This window comes from Sinohyriopsis cumingii, chromosome 6, assembly GCF_028554795.1.
Source record: "Sinohyriopsis cumingii isolate HCF-2022 chromosome 6, ASM2855479v2, whole genome shotgun sequence".
Lineage (NCBI taxonomy): Eukaryota > Metazoa > Mollusca > Bivalvia > Unionida > Unionidae > Sinohyriopsis > Sinohyriopsis cumingii.
In genome coordinates this window covers 60,131,592-60,154,179 of record NC_142966.1, presented here as the reverse complement: position 1 = coordinate 60,154,179, position 22,588 = coordinate 60,131,592, and the positions used below count along the sequence as shown (strand labels likewise).

Here is a 22,588-nt window from a genome sequence, read left to right as displayed (position 1 = left end):
TTGTTATCAGTACCAAATGTGGAGTTACCTCCCCTGTGCTCTCCGATGTTTCGCCCTGGACCCCCAGGAGAACAAGCACAGGTGCTGAGCCACTTTGTGAATGAGGTCCTCAATCAGTGAGTACAAACATTTCACTAACAGTAGTATCAGAGAGAAGGCAATACAAATGCATCCCAATTCTGCAGTGTCGTAACTTTAATACATACACAATTTCTTACTTGTTTTCCATAATTTTTAAAAAGTTTAATAGAGTTAGATTTGCAAACAAAACCTTGTTTTAAATATTTGATTTGATATGACCAGCTTTAAATTCTGGTTTAAGGTACAAGACAAATCATTAAAATCATGAAATTGTTCATTTTAAAATAAGTTGAAAATTAGGCCATAGTATGCATGTCAAAATTAAATATTGTATATGTGTGTAGGAGGAGGGTCACTGAAGTAGCTGAGTCACTAGTCAATTTTGTTATGGATTCAATTTTCACAGCATCCTGGGCTTGAATTTAACTTATGTTACTTCTTGTTTTTTTCTTTTGTGAGTGGAGAAAATATAATGTTGCAAAATCCTATTTATACTGGCAGATTTGTTTTACCAGTTATTTTTATTTGTACTGTAAACTTTAATGAACTTCAATAAGTTTCTGTCATTTCAAATGCAACATTTGTTACTATTTTAAATTACTGTTAAACAGTATAGTTCTGTAGTTGTACCGGTCTGAGACAAGAGGAGCTTATGGGATGTTCTGCTATCCATCATCTGTCATCTGTCCATGTGTTTGATATTGCCCCTCCTCTTAAACTACTTAGAGAATTGCCTTGAAACTTTCACCACACATGTATGTTATGGTCTAGTTGGTCCTGAATGAAAATGGACATCCAGTATGACCAACAGAACAGCCATATTGAAAATCTAGTTACTGCTATTCCTCCTGTCATATCACCATGGGGCTAGACTTTTAAAGTTTTCTTATGATGTCTAGTTGTTCTGAAATGGAAATGGTCTGATGTCTGATGTCCATCAAAGCAGCCATCTTAAAAATTGTGTTTTTGCTACTCCTCCTAAATGTAAGGTCATATCTGCATAGGGTTTTCACTGAAAGATTTTGTATGATATCTTGCTGATCTAAAAAGTAAAAAATGATTCAAATCTGGCCATCATGGCAGCCATCTTAAAAATTGTGTTTTTAGAGCCCTAATCAGAGAAATTAGCATAAATATAACTGCCAGATTATTCATTCTCAGATCGATTACTGCAATTTGTTTTCTGGAACCAAGAAAGATTGGATTTTTTTTCTTCCACAGATATTAATCACAACAACTCAATTATCATAAAGTTAAATTGATGCATTTTCAAAATTAGTACTGACTGATTTTTATGGGAAACATTTTTTGGAGTTGGGGGATGCAGCACAATGCATTATATTGATTAGGTTAATAGCACCAAACTAATCAAGATCACACAATTCCAGTTTTTTGTGTGCAGACTATGGAAGTTCCATAAACAATGAGTTTGACCATATTTAACAAGAACATAGTATGGACAACCATTCATTTTAGGTGCTAGTTATAATAATATGTGACACAAATATATATGATGGCTATCCTGCAATCAGAGCAAGTCATCAGAGGAGACATTAACTCTTTTCCATAAATGAAGATAATATTGGAAAAATAATTTTTTTGGATGTGAAAAAGATACCCTGCATCCCCATGAAACATAATGGTTGTACTCTAGACCACATTTTGATATCAGTATGTGCATGTATTGCCAGAATATTCATGGTAAATGGTTTATCTCATGGACCAGTGTTGTTGTTTTTGTTCCTGAGTTTAATGCCATTTTTCAGCACAAGACAGGCTATACATGGCAGCCAGTATAACTGGTGGAGGAAGAACCCTGGAAAACCCAGGGAAGAACCCCACCGACCCACGAGAAGCTACTGGCAGGCTTTCCCATGTACCCACGCTAGCCGAGCATGAGACTCGAACCCATGCATACAGAGGTGAGGTGGCAGTGATCCGGAACAGTGAACGCTTTAGACCACTCGGGGCCCCAATGGACCAGTGACAAATCAAGTTTTCTGTCATGTTTCAGAATTATGCATGTGTATTTTGCTAAATTTACATACTTCAAGTAGATTTAGTGATGATTTGTTGTGTGTCACTGGAAAATTTAGTTTGAATTCTTAACACCGCTCCGGTGGCCTAGTGGTTAGAGCGTCCGCCTCGGATGCGGAAGGTCGTGGGTTCAATCCCCGGCCGAGTCATACCAAAGACTTACAAAAACGGTACTAACAGCTGCCTCGCTTGGCGCTCAGCATTAAGAGGTTAGTGTTAGGACTGGTCAGCCCGGTGTCAGGATAATGTGACTGGGTGGGACATCATGCTACATGTCTGCGGCATGATGCCCCAGAGCTAGACATCACTATAAACTGCCACATTGCAGACATCATAGCGATATGACTGAAAAAATGTTAAAGCTACGTTAAAAATCCAAATCACATCACATCACATTGAATTCTTAACTTGCATTTTCCACAGTTAACTCATGAGCATATTGATTATGAACATATTACGTTCGAACCCTGGCATCTAAATGTATTTCTTGCATCCAAGTTTTAAAATATTTTGCAGAAATACTCATTTTATATATTTGGTCATCTCATATAAGTGTACATTATACACAGAACAGTGATTCTTCACTGTAATGATGTTCAGGGAAGACGTGCAGTGTTATATGTAAGGTATAATGCTGGTGTATATTATACTTCGTACAGTGATTCTTCACTATAACACTGTTTAAGGAAGCAGTAAAAGTTTGCCGTGTTATACAAGAAATGTCTTATACCAGGTACATTTTCATAGTATTGCTATTATATAATTAATGGGATTAATGACCCTACTTACCTTTAAAAGGGACCTTGTTGTAATGAGGTACCTTTCTGTGAGAAACCACTGTACTTCCTTTCATCACTTTGAAATAGATAAGTACCAGTATGAATCTTTTATAAGAAATTGTTGTGAGTGAGGTGAGTAAACACTTCTCCTTTTTACAACAGACATAGAAGGACAAAAAATAGACGCAATTTATTATTTCATAAAATTTACTTGTCATCCGGGGAATTTTAATAGCCAGTTAGTAGGTTTATGCTAGGTTCCCACAAAAGAATTTCTGGTAATATCCAAAATGACAATCAAAATTACTTTGGTAATTACATCTCAGTTTCTGTACAAGGAATAAAGAAAGAAATAGTTGCCAAAATGGATTATCTCATAATTTTTTTTACCAATAATGGGAAGATAGTCTGTATCATAAAAATTGTAGTTGCTTATATCTTGTATATACTCACTTTTAAATCAGATCCAGCTGCCAACTACATAGACCCAGATCTGCCATTGCATAATGCACTGGCTCTTTTGAGTTTTTGCAGGTTGTCTTAAATAATCAATAGAACAAAAACAGAGACCTGATCTGCTGGCGCATTATATGATGGCAGATTCAGATTTATGTTGTTTGCAATAGCACACAACTTACCATATATACTCGCGTATAAGCCGAATAATGTAGTAAAAAATAAAGGCCTGGAAGAAGGGGGGGGGGTAGGCTTATCCACGGGCCAATGTGTAAACTTGACAGTTTTTAGGTCTTTTTGTTGACTACTGTAATGGCTGTAAATCTTGGGACATGAAACAATATTTTTTTCTGTGTCCAAAGACATAGGCATATAAAAAAATGTAACTTTTGGTGACCCAACAGTTATTAAACTGTTATAAAGTACTATGATTGATTTTGTTATTATTTTGCATGTGCATATTTTCTGATTTCTCCAATACGAAGTTAAATAAAGGTTAATACAGACTTAATAATTCGCAGGACGGTTGAGTTTACATAGACCATACCAAACTATAATGTACAGTACAAAGTGCAAAGTGTGCATAGCATCACTTAAATCCTTACTTAATCCCAAACATAGATGCAGATTTGACTTTCTTCGAGATAACATTTCAGCTAGTCCTTAACAGCTGTTTCATTTACGTTGAATCATGTGCTCACTAGTTACTCATAGATATAAGCGATCCCACAAATTGAGGCAATATTTTTAAAAAGGTATGCATGCTTTTTTGTACAAGGCACATAACCTTCATAATTTACATGTTCACAAAGAGTGATAGTAATAAAGGCTAAAATTCTCATAGAGATCAACTAACATCAACATCAATCAATTTTAGTTTGTGTTTTAGCTGAACAAACATAACTTTCAACACAGTGGAAAGCTGGATGTTTCAGTGTCTCCTATGTTGATAGTTGGTGAATTTGTCTTTCATTTTCTACAGCTGTACAGACCAGTTAATCATTAAAACCCTGAAATTGGCTTGTGATAAGAGGGAATTTGACCGGTTACTATTCCAGTTTAACATTGGTATATATGGTATAAAAATGGCAGGTGTTCACTCGTGTAAGTTTCTTTTGTGGGAATGGAGCTGTAACATATGGAGTAACAGCATTGATAGTAATCATTCTTGGGATTGAAATTAATTGTGGACAATTTTGTTGTTGTGGGGTTTTTTTTCTTGTTCATTTTTTTAATATTTTAGAGGTAAAAACAAATTATTAATTTACATGAATAATATTTAAACTTAACATTCTATTTAGTGAAGTAGCAAATTCTTTATACTAAAATAATTATTTTGTCACAACAGTAATTCACAGGTGATACAACAGAACATGTATGACTTTTCTTGTTTAGAAGAAATGAAAATCGAAGACATAATGTAATAATCAGGAGTTCTCTGCAAAAATCGGTAGGTGTGAAGCAACCCTGAAAATCGCGAGTTTTTTTCCCCACCTGGTGTGAAAGTTGACAGGTGTGGTGTAAGGTCACTTACATCAAAGCAAACTACAACTCAGCTTTTAAGATATTAGAATAATTTTTGAAGCATTATTTCCGAAACTTTATTATTGTATTTTGGAGATATCATTAAAGTTTAGTGCAATGGTGCCTATGATTCGACTCAACGGGATTCAGCGCATAATCAAACCTACAATGTACATGCGGTGACGCCATTATGTAAATACATTCAGAAGCCTAATTGTGAGCATTGAATCGAACCCCGTTGTTTGTTCGTTGTGTTGTCATACTGGGATTACATTTTAATGAGTTTAGGTATTTACAATTTCAGAGCATCATAGAAATGTAATTACCGATGCACTGATATAAAATGTCCCATGCAATAATGCGTAAACAAATAATCAAGTCAAAACGGAGAGGAAGTGTTACAGGAACTCAAGATTGTTAAATTCTTGTCATCGTTGAATCATATTATACACAAATCTAAATTAGGCAGAAACAATAAGAAACAGAAAATTAAATAAATTACTTTTCAAATAAGTTTATACCATTTCTTTTTAAGAATCATGCATGCCAACCACGAGATATGTATACATGTAATTTTTTTAAATTCAAGTTTGCTTAAATAAATGCATTTAGAACTTACCTCGTGCATCTTGAGATGCCTCGGAGTTGTAAGTCAGCTTATACGCAGGTCATGCACTTTTTAGTGTTATTACCTGTTCAGTATATACGGTATAACTGACTACATGTATATACAGTATTCACGGCAAGTATGTTTTATGTTTCCCATTTAATTGAAAGTTCTGCAACTTTTTGGTTTGATTAAGATTTTTCTGTTTCCAGGAATAATCTCTTGATGTTAGATAAATGTGAAACTTTTCAACAGATTCCTGTAATGTTTTCATACATTAACATTTCAGATCATGCTGTATCAGGAAAGAAGACCTGTGTATACAAACTGGAAAGGTATGCTGCTAATTTGAAGAATAAGATTTATTTTTTCTCAGAGGCAGATTTATTAAATTTAGTGATACTTATCTAGGTGGTTCCTTCAAAACCAAGATTTGCATATCCATGTCATATGTATGAAGAAAGGCATACAGTGTTGCTGATGTCTAACCATTTGTCCTGTCAAATCATGCATATCGCAAATTTGGTTTCTTCTAAGTCATTTGAAGGGGCTCTGGATGGCAGAGTAGTCTAAAGCGCTCACCTTTTCTGATCACTGCCATCTCACCTATGTCAAATGTGCATTAGATTTTTGGCCTCAGCCAGTGTGGGCACATGAGTAAAATGCCAGTCACTTCCCATGGGTCAGTGGTTCTTTCAGAATTAGCCTGGGTTCTTCCCCTACCAGTTAAATTGGCCCCAAATATAAGCTGTTCTGAGCTGAAACAAATAGCATTAATCCTAAAATAATAGTAATTTGAAGGACTTTGTGGATTGCATCCAGAATTTGTTATTTGTCTTTACATTAGAAAGACCTGGGTCAAGCGAGGTTTTTGGGAAATTTTTGCAAAATTTCTTAACATTTGTCCTAGAGGCTTGTGTTCCCATTAGTATATATTCCATAGAGTAAGCTGAGTTTTCACCAAGCCATTATGTTGTGGTTGTTGTGCTGTGCTTTGATCTTGGAGGCCGAGCTGCCAACTACAGTTTCCTACCCCAACTTTGCCTAAATCACCCAGCCACAACATGTTTATAAGGGTCAATTAATTATCTTTGTAAAGTGAACAATCTTAGACTGGTTAGTTAATTAATCTCCATTTCACTGCTTATCAAGGCAATTTCAATTAAGATTACTTTGCACGAGATGACAAGCTAACCATTATGTCAAATCCCCAGCAGCAAATTATATATTTTTTTACATGTGATATCCACCACTTGCACCATTCCTGTGTCATTAACTAGATCTAATTTTCAACTTATAAGGGCTGTTCAATCTAAACATACATGGGACGGGTTTTTTATCCATCAATCTTGTCTGTTGTCCAGCTGTCTGTTAACACAGGTTTTTTATTGCTACTCCTCCTAAACTACATGGAAGATGAAAATAGTACTCTGACATCCAGTATGGCCACCAGCGCAGCCATCTTGAAAATCTTGTTATTTCCACTCTTCCTGAATGGATGGTTTATCAGCATAGGGTTTTAATTAAAAGACGTCTTATGATGTCTAGTTAGTAGATGAAAATGGTGCCAGTCTGATGTCCAATATGGCCACCACAGCAGCCATCTTGAAAATCTTGTTATTGGTATTCCTGTTGAATGGAAAGTCATAATGCCATAGGTTTTTCCCCAGAGGACTTCCTATGATGCCTAGTTGTTACTAAATGAAGATGCTGCTGCTTTGCACATTCATTATGGCTGTTACTGCACTATGCTTGCACATTCAGTAGGGCTGTTACTGCACTATGCTTGCACATTCACTATGGCAGTTACTGCAGTATGCTTGCACATTCAGTATGGCTGTCACTGCAGTTATCATGAGAATCATGTTATTACCACTCCTCATATCAGCATGGGCTTTTCACTAAAAGATTTTTTGCAATGTCTGGTTGGTAGTAAATGAAAATGGTGCCAACAATCTGACCTCCAACATGGCTGCCACAATAATAATCTGGAATATTTTATTATTGCTACTCCTCCAAAACAGAATGTCATGTCAACATGAGGTTACAGCAGATGACTTCTTATATCTTGTTGGTCCTAAATTAAGATGTTGCTGACCTGACATCCATTGCAACTATCTTGAAAATCTTGTTATAGCTATTACTCTTAAATGGAAAGTGATTTTGATATGCAGTTTTAATTAGAAGATTTCTTACAGTGTCTAGTTTGTCTTAAATAAAAATAATGCAGTATAGCCACCAGATGCATCCATAGATGGCTACTCCCCAACGAAAGTGCCCTCCATGGATCCCAAGTATGTTCTGCTGGAACAGTCTTAAATATATTTAGAAAATTCTGCATTAATAAAAAGTGTTATAGTGCTTTGCTTCTAATCCACATTTGTAGAGGTAAACAACGGTGCACAAGTCAGTCCCCAAAGTGTTCCAAATACACATCAGTGTAGTGTGTAATGGATTCCCCTTCCCAAAACTGTTGTCTGTTTACTTCATTCAGATTTAGTTTGCAGTTACATTCCTTACCATAGCATTTGATAAAGACTATGCATTTATTTCCATAAGTAGTCAACCATTGCATGAGAAACTTTTGGAATTAGAGGTTGCTAGTAGAAGTAGCTAAAATGTGATGGAAAATAACAATAAGACCTGCTTCCATGGCTTGTCATGGTAAATGCCAACAATTTTTATACCTCTCACCACCACCATCCTCACCTTTCAGGGCCATGATCAAATAGTCATAACCCATCATATCTATGTAGTGTACATATATGAATTTACATGTGAAGTGTGGTCAATGAATGTCACTGTTATAATGATTTTTGTTTATTTGACCTTTTATCCCCCACTCAGGAACCACTAGAATGGCCCCACAAAATCTTATCCCAGTACAGATGGCTATCACATGGTCCAATTAAAACCTGATGAAAACTGAGTAGTAAACTGATGAGTAAAAGAAAGATATGTCACTGTTGACTCATTACTTGTACTGTTAGAAAAAAAAAACATTCATTATTTTTGTAATTAACAGGGGCAGATAAAACACTGAGCTTCTGTTTTTCATTGCATGGAGATCACAGAGCAGTGGTTACGTTAAAATCAAGAAATGTGAACTCCAAAATTAGTAGAAAAAAGGGCAACTACTAAAAACGTGAACAGTTATAAAAAAAAATATTTTTGTTGTTTTAATTTTTTCATGTTTTATTGCTCATGAGAAAGCTACTCATTTTACAGGCATAAAAAAATCTTAAGCTTAAATGCATATACATTGTATGTAGAATCATGCAGATGAACATCCATAAATTACAAAATGCATTGTGCACATGGATTGTAAAATTCAATGATGACTGGGAAATTGAACATGTTAGAAAACCACTTATGTCAGATAAGTTGAAAAATGGCTGACATTTAAGTTTGATACTGTGTCTTCTTTGCCAATATATATTGGCAGTGTCAGGTAGAAAAAGGAAAATTTATCCTTGCCAAAATAAAGCCCTCATTTACTCATCATAGGTTTGTGATAAATAAAATGGCAATGTGGTATCTGTATTATCAGAATTTGATTCCATAGGTGAAGGTATTTCTTACTTGTGACCTATATATTTATTCAGTATTGAGACAATATATTTTTGTACTACTTTCAGTGCCAGCAATGATCTAATAATAATGGCTAACTAGAGATTTTTACATGTTAACTTTGTAGGTGTAAAACACCATGTAGCAATAGGCATAAATGACATGACAAAGAAAAACATAATTTCTGATCTCATAAGTGGTCTCTTTGTGTCTCCATCTATCTCTCACAACCTTTTTTTAAAATTATTTTCAGCTGGTTTGGGTGCTGTACTGTGACATCCTGTGTCTGGACTATGATGGAAATGTAGCAGATGCATGTATTCTGTCACTTCTTGCAGCTTTGAAAAGCAGTAAGTTGTATTTTCTCTGTGTTGCACATAAAGCAATAGCTCACAGGTTTCCCACAAGTTTTTGTTCAATGTCCCCCATATTTTCACCCTATATGCACCTCATCCTGTGCACTTTTTTCATCAGAAAAAAAATTGGAAAAATAAGCCTACAGCTTCTCATTAGTGGATGTCCATCCATGTTTCTGTTGGCAATGGCCAAAGTCATGAAGGGTGATGAAACTGTATGATGGCAGTGATTAACTATTTTAAAATAATGTATCTGGCTATGAAATTGTTCAAGGTTTGTGGTAATCAGACCAATTACAGTGTAAAGTGTTTCACAACCATTAGTATAATATATTTTCAAGGTTTTAAGTCACCCCATGACCAGGTTTTAATTTATTTTAAGGTTGAAATAACAATAAAAGAGACAAAATGTATGCAATAACACAGTTCCTTTAATTAAGGATTTGTTAGTGCAAAATTTTTTTTTATAGAGATCATAGGTATTTATCATCTTCACTGTTCAAGGTTCCAATATGATGACCCTATCTACACCTTGGCGTATCGAGCAGGTATTTCAGTGCTTCTCATCGGATGCAGCAGCAAGCCCCAACAGCCAATCAAATTTAAGTTGTTCAAATTTGAACTCTGTTCCTACATGATCAAGACAAGGGGAGCACACAACTAAAATGGACTGATAAATAAACAATTTTCCACTGCCAGTCCTTTCACTCAGATACACCTGTAATGGCTTCCCTCTAGTACGTAGTCATACTTTTGATGTTAAACTTACAACATATCCTTTTTAAGTCAATTGCCTCCACCATTTTCGTCTGATGTACAGTGCACTGCTGTTACACGCTATTGGTTAGTTGGCATTACATACTAAGGGAGGCAACTCATGAAATCCATTGGTTCTCACTGATACAAATCACTAAAATATTTATTCGATCCACCAAGGTGTAGATAGGGTTATCATATTGGAACCTTGGCTAGTGAAGATGAGGTATTTATTTTAATATATGCTGATGGATAATGGGTGTACAGCTGAAGTTAAATGAAAGCATGATCCAGAATGGAAAACTCATTTCAGGCTAACCAATTAATCAAACATGTTAATCTTTTGTTGAGTTACATGAGCACATGATAAACCTCTTATTGCATTATGTAAATATGTAAGGAAAATAAGTGCAGTGCAGACCACAAAGTTAAGGTGGCAGAACTGTAGCAAACAAGATTATCTCAGTTTTACAGCACTACTAGCGCATTATACTATTATTTTCCTTTGACCATCTAAAATGTTGTGTGCCCCCCACATTTAGTGGGTGGGTGACAGAGTGTCCTCTACCCATTGTATTCTATGTGCAGCATTCGATCTAAATGGTATGCCTGCATTTGAATCAAAGATGATATGTAGTATCACTTTTCCAATATTCCAGTACGCGGCATTAGTGACAGCATCAGTTTTGTTTTTGTTTAGCTTCATTGCACGCACATTTGTGAAAATTAATGCATTCGTTTGGGAGAGTAGTACTCATTGGCATCACAATTTGGTCACAATGATCCACATTTTGTGCTGTAGAAATTATTTTACGAATTCCTTTTGGCTTTACTTTTCAGATATTACAAATACATTCCTGATAATGCTAACAAGCTTAGCTAAGAGATGGTACCTTACTTAATGGTATACAAAACAGCTGTGAGACAGTGATGACAAAATTTACAAATAACATTAAAAATTTCCTGTAATTTGGGTAGATCATGCATATATTAAGCAATCTCTTTTGTTTGCCTTGTTACAAATTCACCTTCAAAATCTTACCACATTTGCAACAAACAGAGTAGGGCTTTAATAAATGAAGATAATATCTTTAGAACAGTGATTGTTTTTAATTTGTTTAATAAAATAAAATAAATTTAAATCTCAGTTTTTCTTAGACTACTAAATTTGGTATTTTGTAAGAAACAATATCTGTTTCAAATTGCACTTGCCCTACAGTTTCAAACTGATTAATATTAATTTGACAGATTATAGTATAATTTAAGAACACCATTTTTTGTGATAAATGTTTGCTATGTTTATTTGTTTCTCAGATTGTTTATACATTGCATTTTTTTTCAGCAAACAGTATGTGACTTTGTTTACTAAAATATTTGAATCCATTTTGCACATTTTCTACTAGACCTGTTGTTCATTGGTACCAAAATAGTTTATACCTTATAGTGTACTTCAGCAACAATTATGTGCGATTTTGTTTACATATATTTTGATTCCATTTGGCTTTAAAAAATGGGGGTTTTATTTTTTATTTTCATCATTATAAAAGAACAACTTTAAGTGTCATAATTAGTTTATGTCACAATACAGTTGATGCACAACTACAAAATATTCCCAGGCTGTATACAAGTGGAGAACCAGCAGCTAGCAACTCTGTGAACTATCAATTGAAATAATGATTACTGTTCATCAAAGAGGAAAGATATTGTAGCAGGTGCTTTAATAAGTTGCTAATTTTAGTTATCAAACCATCTCTTGTATACCAGTTATTATGTTTTATCACTGATGAATACACTGTACATGTGACAAAACACACAAGCAGCTCATTATTATTCATAAAGGACAAGTTAGTGCAAAATATAGCCTACCAATTAAGTGTGGAGAAAAGAAATTTTGTCATGTGCTTTACCTTTTACACAAAGCTTATAGTTTTATATACAAATATGGAAAAGTCTTTTGAGGGTGAAGGACCTACAAAAGGAACTCTAACAAAGAGCTGAATATTTATCATTTACCTGTGTCTTGTATAATAAACATGCCATATTTTTGTCAGTCAAGATTTCAACAGGTAAGCTGTATCAGAACCATTATTTTTGGGAATAACATATGACAGGCAACTCACTTGGAGTATGGGAATAACCTTATATAAAATTGTGCAGCATTGAGTTCTCAGATTTTTCTTGCACTGTCTCCTATTTGCATATGGGTGCAGTAATTAGGTTAAAATTTATTTATCTTACATATATTACATGGAAAAAATGTAAATTTTTCACCTTTATTGTTTTGCAGGAAATATGATTATTTGGGTTTTTGTTTCTTTTTTGTTAGGTAACACTGTAAGTGAGGGCATAATATCTAAATCTTTTGGTTCTCCTGTTTTAGCCATGCTGCCAGCAGTGAAGTACAACGAAGAAACAGAGAAACCAGAAACAGACAGTGCAAAAATGGAACCTCTTCATATCCTCTCCAATCCAGTTTCTTCTACATTTGCCATTTTTGATGAGTAAGTATCTGTATCAGTGAAAAGAAGTAGCAAGGTGTATCTATGCATAAAATCATCATTTCAAGGTCATTGTTCATTCTAAATAAACCTCCAAATAACACTGGACATACCAGAGTAATCCAAGTTGTAATGTCTTGCCTGAAATATTAAGATTAGTGACCACAGCAACCAGCATACCCTTTTTTTAAAACATGAACATAGAGTGAAAATAATGGATGACGCCATCTGTCAATTTCACATCCAATTTCTTTGCCTCAAATTTCTTGTGCAGCTTTGGCCTCACTGTACAGCTGAGGTTTTTGTTTTTTGTGGGGTTTAACGCCATTTTGCAGCACACGATAGGCTATACATGGCGACCAGTATTAATGGTGGAGGAAGAACCCGAGAAAACTCCGGAAAGAACCACAGACCCACGAGAAGCTACTGGCAAGCTTTCTCACATACCCACATTGGCTGAATCTTAGACTCGAACCGCTGCAGACAGAGGTGAGATGGCAGTGATCCATAACGAAGAGCGCTTTAGACCACTCGGCCACTCGGGGCCCCTACAGCTGAGGTACAAACTATGGGTAATGCCGTCTTTGCCTCACTTTTCTCTTGTAGTGTCGGTCCCAAACTGTACAGTTAAAGTATAATCCATAGGCAAGACACAATTCTGAGAAATTCTGGGTTCTTTGGTCTGTATTCATGGAAATGTGTGAAATCAAATCAGATATTGATAAAGTGATGAAAATGACAGTCTTTTACTTGAAGTATCAAGTTTTACACATTCAGAGCAAATCCTGAATAATCTACTTACATGTCTTCACTCTCAGCTTGCTTGTTGTCTTTTGTGATTTATACCCATTATCCTTTCATCAGTAATTATCATGTCAAAAGTTGGTCAATGTAATCTTCATTATACATTTTAATTGTACCCAGTGAGGTAGTGTCATAATACAAATAATAACACAGATTATAATTTTAAATTCTTTTCAGTCATACTCTAGGGAGATTCAGACCTGTAGTGTATAAATTAAAAATTCTCTATCTTGTATGATAGTACTCTCTCTCTCTCTCTCTCTCTCTCTCTATATATATATAATACTGGTTCCTGAATAACATTCAAAAGGTACACAAGAGCAAGAGATGCTAACATATAAGTTGTGTCAGTACCAGTATTACAACAGTAAGTAGTGTCTTAAACCTAAAAAGAATGTATAATTGTTACAGCTTTATATGATTGTAGTTAGGCGCGAAACAATACATCTGTTGTCACATATCAATACAATTCACGATACACAGCCTAAGATCTGATACATTATCAATACACATATAAACTTTTTTGTTTTTCCGTCTTTAGGTTTGTCAGTGGTAGGTGGTGCTCTTTTTTTGTGTGCTGTTTTATTTCCAGTATGCAGTTTACAGACAGACATATACTTGACATATGTTTATGTGCCATTCTCATTCATGACAAGAAAACAAAAATACTTTAAAACTCAGTTAACATTGATTTTAATTCAGCCTTCTAGGTCAATTCAGGCGGCTCCATTTGATCAGATGCATGAGTTATCTTGGCCACAATAGCCTTAGTTTTGCACTGCCTGAGTGCTTTCAAAATATCTTATTACCAATTTAAAAACATCTTATTACAAATTTCATGTCTTCATGAAACATGGAAAACATTCTGTATCATCTTCAAGCAGAAGAAATAGTGCAATTTCTGTGTGCAACAAATATCTCATTTAGAATAAGTCTGGGTGTAGGAGTGAAGATGAATACCACAAAATCTATAACATTTTACTTCCAGCAGATGCAAAACAACTGCTGTGGCAACAGCACTTGCTTTTGTTAGTGAAGAAGGAAAACCATTGACATCATGTACATTAATAATGTAAAAATGTATGCAAAGTGAAATACTTCTGCTGTTTTTTAAATCTGCCTCTTCGCCAATTCTGTGCTAATTTTATTTATCCCATTGGCACATTCAGTCACCAGTTAAATATCTTCACATACTTGACAATAAAAGACATGCCAAGTGTTCTTCCCATGTACAATTTAAGTACTATACAGATGATTTATTAACCACTTTGGATGAAGTGTTTGTTTTGCTTTGCCAATACTTCATACAGGGAATAAGCTTTATTAAGTTCTGTTTTGTGGTTATTGGAACTGGAACAAATCAGAACTCATTTAACATTTTTCACAGTGTGAAACACTGGAAGTGTAGCCATCAAATTAGACTCAAGTAGACACAGTAAATGGGCTTATTAAATGATGAGTTTAGTACTTCATTTTTGTGCTGAACATAGAGTTGGGATAAGATAATTAGCATGTATTAATCTGCAGAAGGCAAGCAGGTGCTGTCAGTAGATTTGTCTTTTTACTGATAAAAACGACTGCATGTTCCTGCACTTTTGCCTCAGATGAATTTTCAATTTAAAGAATAAATAGGTAAACAATTATTCAGGACTGCTGTACTTTTTAAAGTAACTTGTGTAGTCTATCAGTTTTATATCTATTCTCCACTTCTTGTATCGATGTATGTATTGATATGGCAAATGTATCACTATCGATGAATTGTTTCAGACCTAGGTGTATTACCTGGACTACACAATTCTTTGCTTGCTACTAAATGGGCCAAGATGTGCTTTTGTTGCTTGCTTAAGTTTAAGTATGGCTTTACATAGTATTTTGTGTGGTTTTGATATTATGTGTTTTGTTTTTTATACATCCTTTTTAAAAAATAAAGAACAAAAAAAAATGAACATAACCTTCAATGCCTGATATACTATCACTCAAAAATGAAAGAAGTTATCTCAAATATTTACTTGTGACTTTGACTGAATGTTAGATATTCCAAATGTAGCAAGACTACAGAACATCCATTCCTCCTGGTATTTGTATATTATTGCATTTTAATCATGTTTTATGTTCCTTTCAGTCACTTATTGTTTGTTGATCCAACAGTTAAAGAGGAATCCTTAGCAACAGGAACTGTAACCATAGTAACAAATGACAGTGACCTTTGTATGGTGCAAAAGCCAGGTATGTGTTCATTTTCTTATTTTCTTAACATACACATCATATTCATTTCCCATTGAAAGGCAGACAGTAATAATAATAATAATAATAATAACCTTGACTAGGACCTACTGTCATTGCCTAATAATGTATTTAAATCTCTTCAAGATTGAGTTAAGGAACCAGGCTACATGTGTGGTTTCTGATGTGTTACATCGTAACATCACTAGTATATTATGATGTCCTATATTGAGATACACACATACACACACACATAAACAAGGGAGTGACTTTACAAGACTTTAACGTATATATAGTACTTCTTTTGCTCTTGTGGTTCATGTTTGTTTTATTTATTGAAATGAACAGTGTGAGGAAGAGTTTAGAGTTTTCTCTCTTGAAGCCAGTATATCTTATCTCTGTATATTAAATACACCCTGCATGTGTGTGTGTATGTGTGTGTGTGTGTATATATATATATATATATATATATATATATATATATATATATATATGTATGTATTAAATACATCCTGCTTGTGTGTGTGTATATATATATATATATATATATATATATATATATATATATATATATATATATATATATATATATATATACTTAACATTGTGACTAGTTTTAGTAGAGTCTTCAAAAATATATTCATATACAACTAATTAGTCTCTTAACATTTTTGCCAATGCTCTTTAATTCTTTAATTGCCCAATGTAGGGTACCATTTATAAAGCATTTAATTTAATCTGTTGGTTAAACTGTTTATATAACAAAGAACCACTTGGAATCATATAAAAGGATATTTTCTTCTTGTCTAATTTCAGGTGGTAGTCCACTTACTGCAGATCAAATGAACACATGTTTTGAGAGAGCTTTTTCACGAAGTAAAGAAGTCTTGCGATTAATTGATGAAACATTGCATAGTATTGAGAGATGATGACAATAAAAGATTTAAATATTCGGTCTCTTTTTCATAGATACTTGGAAGATGCTGCTGGAAAGAAACTGGTTGATATTGAGTATCTCCTGCCTAACCAACATTCCTTTCAACAGTTTTGGCTTGTGTTAGCAATATCATTGATGTACATCATAATAGAGACATGCCTAATAGATTTCCAAAATCCTTGAGAAAAGATTGGTGAATTTAAACTCTTTTCAATCAGAAATATTGGCAATATAAAAACCAAGGTACTTGATGTAAACGGTGAAATGGTGAACACTTGTTTACACCATTTAAATAGATTTCTTTTGGAAAGATTAAATCACTTTTCAACTAAAATAGTTGAGAGCTGGAACTTCAACATCCATCCATCCATATAAAAGCATAACTCATTGATAGTACAAATTATTTTATGAATATTTTAAAACAAGATGTACATTAGTGCAGGGATTTTGAGCTGTAGTTACCCATTTATCATGAATCGGATTCACTGACAAAGTTTCAAATAAAGTCTATTTGTTGAAGTTAGTTCAAACATGAGGCAGGTTCAAACAAAGTAGTGATATCCTCATTTTTAAATTGAGTTAGCATCTTTACACTCTAATAGGCTCTGAATACATCAAATGATGACAATTTCTGCTAGCTGCATTTAGCAAGGGGCAGCTGATCATGTGTTTGGTTCACATGTAGACTGATGCCATTATCCAAACTAATGGGGATTTAAGTTGGTTTTTACAACTCTTAAGCCACTGTCTTATTATGGCTTTTGTTTTTAGATGTTCTTTAATGACCAGTTAGTAGCTTAATGTTGTTCCCTATGTCACTTCCCACTCAGTGTAAGTGATTTATTGTAACAGGTGGTGGTAGTTTTTCAACCAATCAAGTTTGTTGTCCTCATAGTTGTGTTCCTCTGCATTTTTTATGAGATATTTGCCATGGTGCAATCAGATATAATTATTGATGGTATGATACCACCCCCACCCCCTCCCATCTTTCCAGTACTGGAAATAAATGTCTTACTAGTGCAGCGTACCTGGACAGACCAGCTTACTTGCACCAATTGGTATTTGTTGAGGTTAATCAATGAAATTAAATATCAACAATTGTGTGCAAACTTGGACAGGCAATGCCGCTAAGTTAAGCACTCTAAAAATGTCTTTAACAAAAAATCAAAACCACAATATTTTGGCCTGCAAAAATAAATGATACACATTAAACCTTAAAACAATTGTTTCATAATGTATGCAGTCAATAGTATTGAAAGAAATTTCTAATGCTCCAGCTTTCTTGGCCGATTGCTCTTGCATTTGGCTATTAGACATTGACTATGTGTGTGATCTCAGTCCCACAGAAGACTTGTGGCTGCTGTATACCATGCTACCAGTTTTACCCACAATGCCTTGCAGAAAATAACCCACAATAACATGGAAACATGACACCAGTTTGTAGATAATTTCTTTGTAACTGGTGTAAGCTGCTACCAAAATTATAATTTTCACTAAACATGAACTTTCATGCAGAAATAATTGGGCTACTGACAAAGTTGGAAGTAAATTTTGCTTTGTTGAAGTGGGTTTTTCTTCTTTATAAAAAAATTGGAAAACAATGAAATTTATTTGTAAAGGGCATCAAGGGTATCATTGAGTCACCTAGCCCACTTTAGTTGTCACTGCTATTCAGTGGAAGGCAAAACCAGAGTTAGGAGGAAAAAATAAAGGGAAAAAAAACAAGGTGCTAGATGGCACTGTGAGCATTGACTAAAAATAAATTATAACAAGAAAACAATGCATGTCAACTTGCACCTTTATAATAACCAAAATGTAAAATGTATAAAAGGCAGGAAAAATACCTTCTCAAGGGATGAGATTAAAATTATCCAGTGGATGTAAACAAACTGCAGGGATGGCATAACTTTTTCCATTATCTTGCCTTGACTGATAACTTTAAATTCTCTATGCAGACACTCTGGACAAGACGGGAATAAATCTAAGGGATCATAATATTGTGATCTTTGGAAACTGTTTATCGTATATCAAGGTAAAATGTGCATTTTGTTTAAAAAAGGTTTCATAATCGTCTTTGGGTTGTTCCAGTAAAACATATACCCCCCAGGGGGGAAGGCACTTTCAGATTCAACCAACCCACAACAGAAGCAGTTTAAAAAAATTATGATCCACTGTCAGATATGTTTTAATCGAGAAACAGTACCCCCTACAGAAGTATAATTTTTTAACATAATTTCTGGCTATGGATTAGTGGGCGGTAGAAGCGATTTTAATATTGGGTTGGGGATAGAAGCGATTTAAATGACAGCTGGCTGGAGGTAATCTACTGAATTCTTATAGATCATATAATCAACTGCATATTTTTATTTGTGTTCATTCATTATAATCAGTCTTTTGTCCTTTCGTTTGTTTGTCTGTCAGCCATGTACTTCTCTGATGCTGTGAAATCACAAATTTTCATGGTGGCTTATTATTTGTAGATGTCATCGATCAGTCCCTTAATACCTACTAATTTCACATCCATGAATACAGATTTTATAATAGATATTTCTATTCTAATACAGAAATCATGAATTTGTATCCTTACTAAACTCTGTGTTTACTAAAGTGATCACTATGTCTTGCTATTTTTCTTTGTTCTCAGGCATGCTGCTTTTGATTAGAATAATAGTTAAATCTTGTATTGCTTTAAATGTGTGGTCAGATTCTTTGATTCCTTGTTATTATTTTTTTCAATAAATGTTTTGGTAAACTTATATGATTTGTCAGAAAAAAAAACCAACGATGCCTGTGGAAGTGATGTCAGATATTTTCTGCATACTTTTACACAATACCATTTCTTGTAAGAACATCTTTTTCAGTTACTGATGTCTTATTTTTACGCCTTGTTGCAAGACTAATATAAAGTTATTTAAAAAAATATAGCAAGTCAAACATTTTTATATCATAAGTTAGATTTTAAAAAACGGATGAAAGTCAACGAATCATTTTCCCCAGAGCACTCATAAAATGAATGTCCTTGCAGTTAACTGCATTGTCAATAGCATCATCATCATCACTGATGGCCTAGCAGTAACATTCTGCACTTTCAATCCAGTTGTCACAGGTTCTATCTCCCACTTACAGTCTTTCAATTGAGACTGATACCTATGGCCTGAGGGTCTTTCATGGCAGTGATATAAGATGCTTGACTTGTGATACAGATTTGAGGGGCTTCCATGGCAGTGGTTGTTGTTGTAGTAGGGTTTAATGCCATTTTTCAGCACGCGATAGGCTATACATGGCGGCCAGTATTAATGGTGGAGGAAGAACCCAGGAAAACCCCAGAAAGAACCACCGACCCACGAGAAGCTACTGGCAAGCTTTCTCACATATCCACATTAGCCGAATCCAACATGGCAGTGGTACAAGATGCTTGTCATGTGATTACTTGCCGCCAATGTGTAAATGAGAATGTTGCCAGTTACTTGTGGAAGGTCAGTGGTTCTACATAAGTGGTGTTTGGTGTCTCAAAAGGACTTGGATTTTCTTCAGCAGTAAAACTGGCTGCCATATATAGATTCTCTTCATCTGAAAATGGTGTAAAGGCCATAATGATCTACTGAAACCCCGAGATCTCGTGTCTAAATGACTTCAGCTGTTGGAGATAAACATCAAATTAACAGAGGCTCCATGTGCCCAAGTGTACTAAGGTGCTTGCTTTTACATCACTTGCACATCTCACAGAGTGAGTTTGTGTCACAGATCAACCAATTTTGGCTGGTGGTCTTTCGGGTTTCTTCCTCCACCTAATATAGTTAAAAAAATCACAAAAAAACCCAAATCAAACCAATCAACTGTGGCCACAGCAGCAAAGGTACTAGTCAATCATTTTTGCCACCGCTGTATGAGTTTATAACTTTTGACTCCAGTAATTTTTGTAGACCTTAGAATATCGTCGATTATGCCTTTCTGACAGTTACCGAAAAGTCATCATCAGTTGGTGCAAATAGATTTTTCATGGTGAGCATATGAGATGGAAAAGACTTGAGCAATCCTGCATCACACACTGCTGAAAAGTTTACATTTTAGCTCACTTAAATTTTCTCTTAACAATGTTCATTGTTCCAACTAGAACTGTTATAACTTATTCAAGCTATATTCACCAATATCTGGAGATATGCGTCTGTAATAAATATTTGTAACAAAGTATGAGAATGCACACATAAAAAAAGAGGCACACTTCAACTCATTATTGTTTTTATTATACTTCTCCATTCCAGCCTGTTCTTATGATCTTGTCCCCCTTACATAATGTTTGTCTTGTTTATGATATGTATCTAAATTTCTCACTTACTTTTCCTACTACTATACAGATGTTCTGTGAATATGCATATCAGTGTGAAACACAATGGGGAGACTAAATCCAAGATTGAAAACCTCTACATTTCTGGATGTATTCTGCTTGGAGTCCATATTTCTGCACAAAACTCGAGAGTTCAGGACTCACTGTACTAATTCAGTTCCCACTGTAAACCTGTGCAAACATAATGATATTAAAATTCAGTACCTTAAAATTTTGAGTGCTCATGATCAAATTTGTATCAGTATAGACACATCTATGACAACAGCTTTTGTGAAAAGAAAACCATAACAGCTGCACCATTCTCTGGATCTATACACATTTTAAGTGTGTGCTTTCAATACTGCACCAAAGAGTCAACTGCTGATTTCAGTAATGAGTCGTCCAAACTCAGGTCTGTAAAGGGACAGAAATTATATTAATAAAACAATGTCCCTCACTTTTTTCAGTTACAAGTAGGACAAGCTCTCAAAAGATTGTTTTTACTAAAATCTTACTTTCATTATCAACCAATCAGGGACAGTCAAACCCATATATACTCTATTTTAAATAATCTTCACTGATTTATAGTATGGTTCTCATTCTTTCACATCTGTAGTAATGCGAGTCCTTTAACAACTCTCAATGGTTGTAAGCCTTTTTTGACCATGCTGAATGGACACACTGTAAGATAATGTTCAAGTAACGGAAATACCATGGGATAACCAGAGACCAATAAAATCGAATAGTCAAGTTATTTCCCCTGCAGGGATGCTGCCAGGAATTCAGGATGTACTCTAAGTTTTGCTGCCTCTTATGCCAGATTTTTCTCTTCCATAATGCTGTATTAGGGTTATAAGTCCAACATTCCCAAAATCTGCTTGTTTAGACATGGGTATCTTGAATAAATATAACCGGCATATTGTCCATCCAACACGTACATCGAACTCGCACTCAACATCAATTTTGGGCTCAAAATCACACACTGGTGTTTCCAGTGACATTTTCCCAATGTCCAACAGACCAATATACATGAAATTCATTGTCATCATAGCTATCACCAGCCAGTATTTGCTGACTGAAAACGTCATCTGAAGACAAACCGTGTTGTGATTCAACCATTTTGGTTTCCTGTGTGGCCCTTATTGGAAACACGCATTTGTAAAACTTCACGATGAAAGTAAGGCTAAAACTCCATAAAATTCCTGTTCCAGGGCCAATGAACCAATCAAATTTAGTTTAACAGCCATTCATGTCGAACCGATGTATCCAGAGATCTGGATGTCGCATCAAGCGCTGTGAGATAGCTGCAGCAGTGCAAATTATGTCGCAAAATTCACGTTTTAAGTTAAAAGTTTAATCAAAATTGCATACTGCGCAAAGCACATTTTTTATATCCGCGACGTTGATGTAATTTGCTGAACGTGTATCACTGCTTTAAAAGTATGCAAATTCGTACAAATTACGTGCACTTGCGTGTACTGGCATCATTTTTTGATCCAATGTTTTATTCACATTAGACTGCTAGAAGGGGGTTAGATGCGATTTTAAATATATATTCGTTTTTTTCTTTCTTCTTCTTTCTGACAACCCCACCAGCGATTTCTCATTTTGTTAACACAACCCACAACAGAAGTGA

The 22,588-nt window shown here is 34.8% G+C and overlaps 1 protein-coding gene across 2 annotated transcripts in view; it reads left to right on the top strand.

Annotated features, from left to right (window-relative positions):
• The window catches only part of LOC149797044 (exosome complex component RRP43-like), a 34,260-nt gene extending 17,617 nt beyond the window's left edge, over positions 1–16,643 (top strand). For both annotated transcript variants that reach the window (XM_089961714.1, XM_089961712.1), the window contains exons 6-11: positions 11–116; positions 5,774–5,819; positions 9,308–9,404; positions 12,547–12,667; positions 15,591–15,694; positions 16,508–16,643. In XM_089961714.1, coding sequence (XP_089817840.1) covers positions 11–116; positions 5,774–5,819; positions 9,308–9,404; positions 12,547–12,667; positions 15,591–15,694; positions 16,508–16,620 — 587 coding nt within the window. In that variant the 3' untranslated portion in view covers positions 16,621–16,643. The remainder of the gene's footprint in view (positions 1–10; positions 117–5,773; positions 5,820–9,307; positions 9,405–12,546; positions 12,668–15,590; positions 15,695–16,507) is intronic.
• The last annotated feature ends 5,945 nt before the right edge of the window (positions 16,644–22,588 follow it).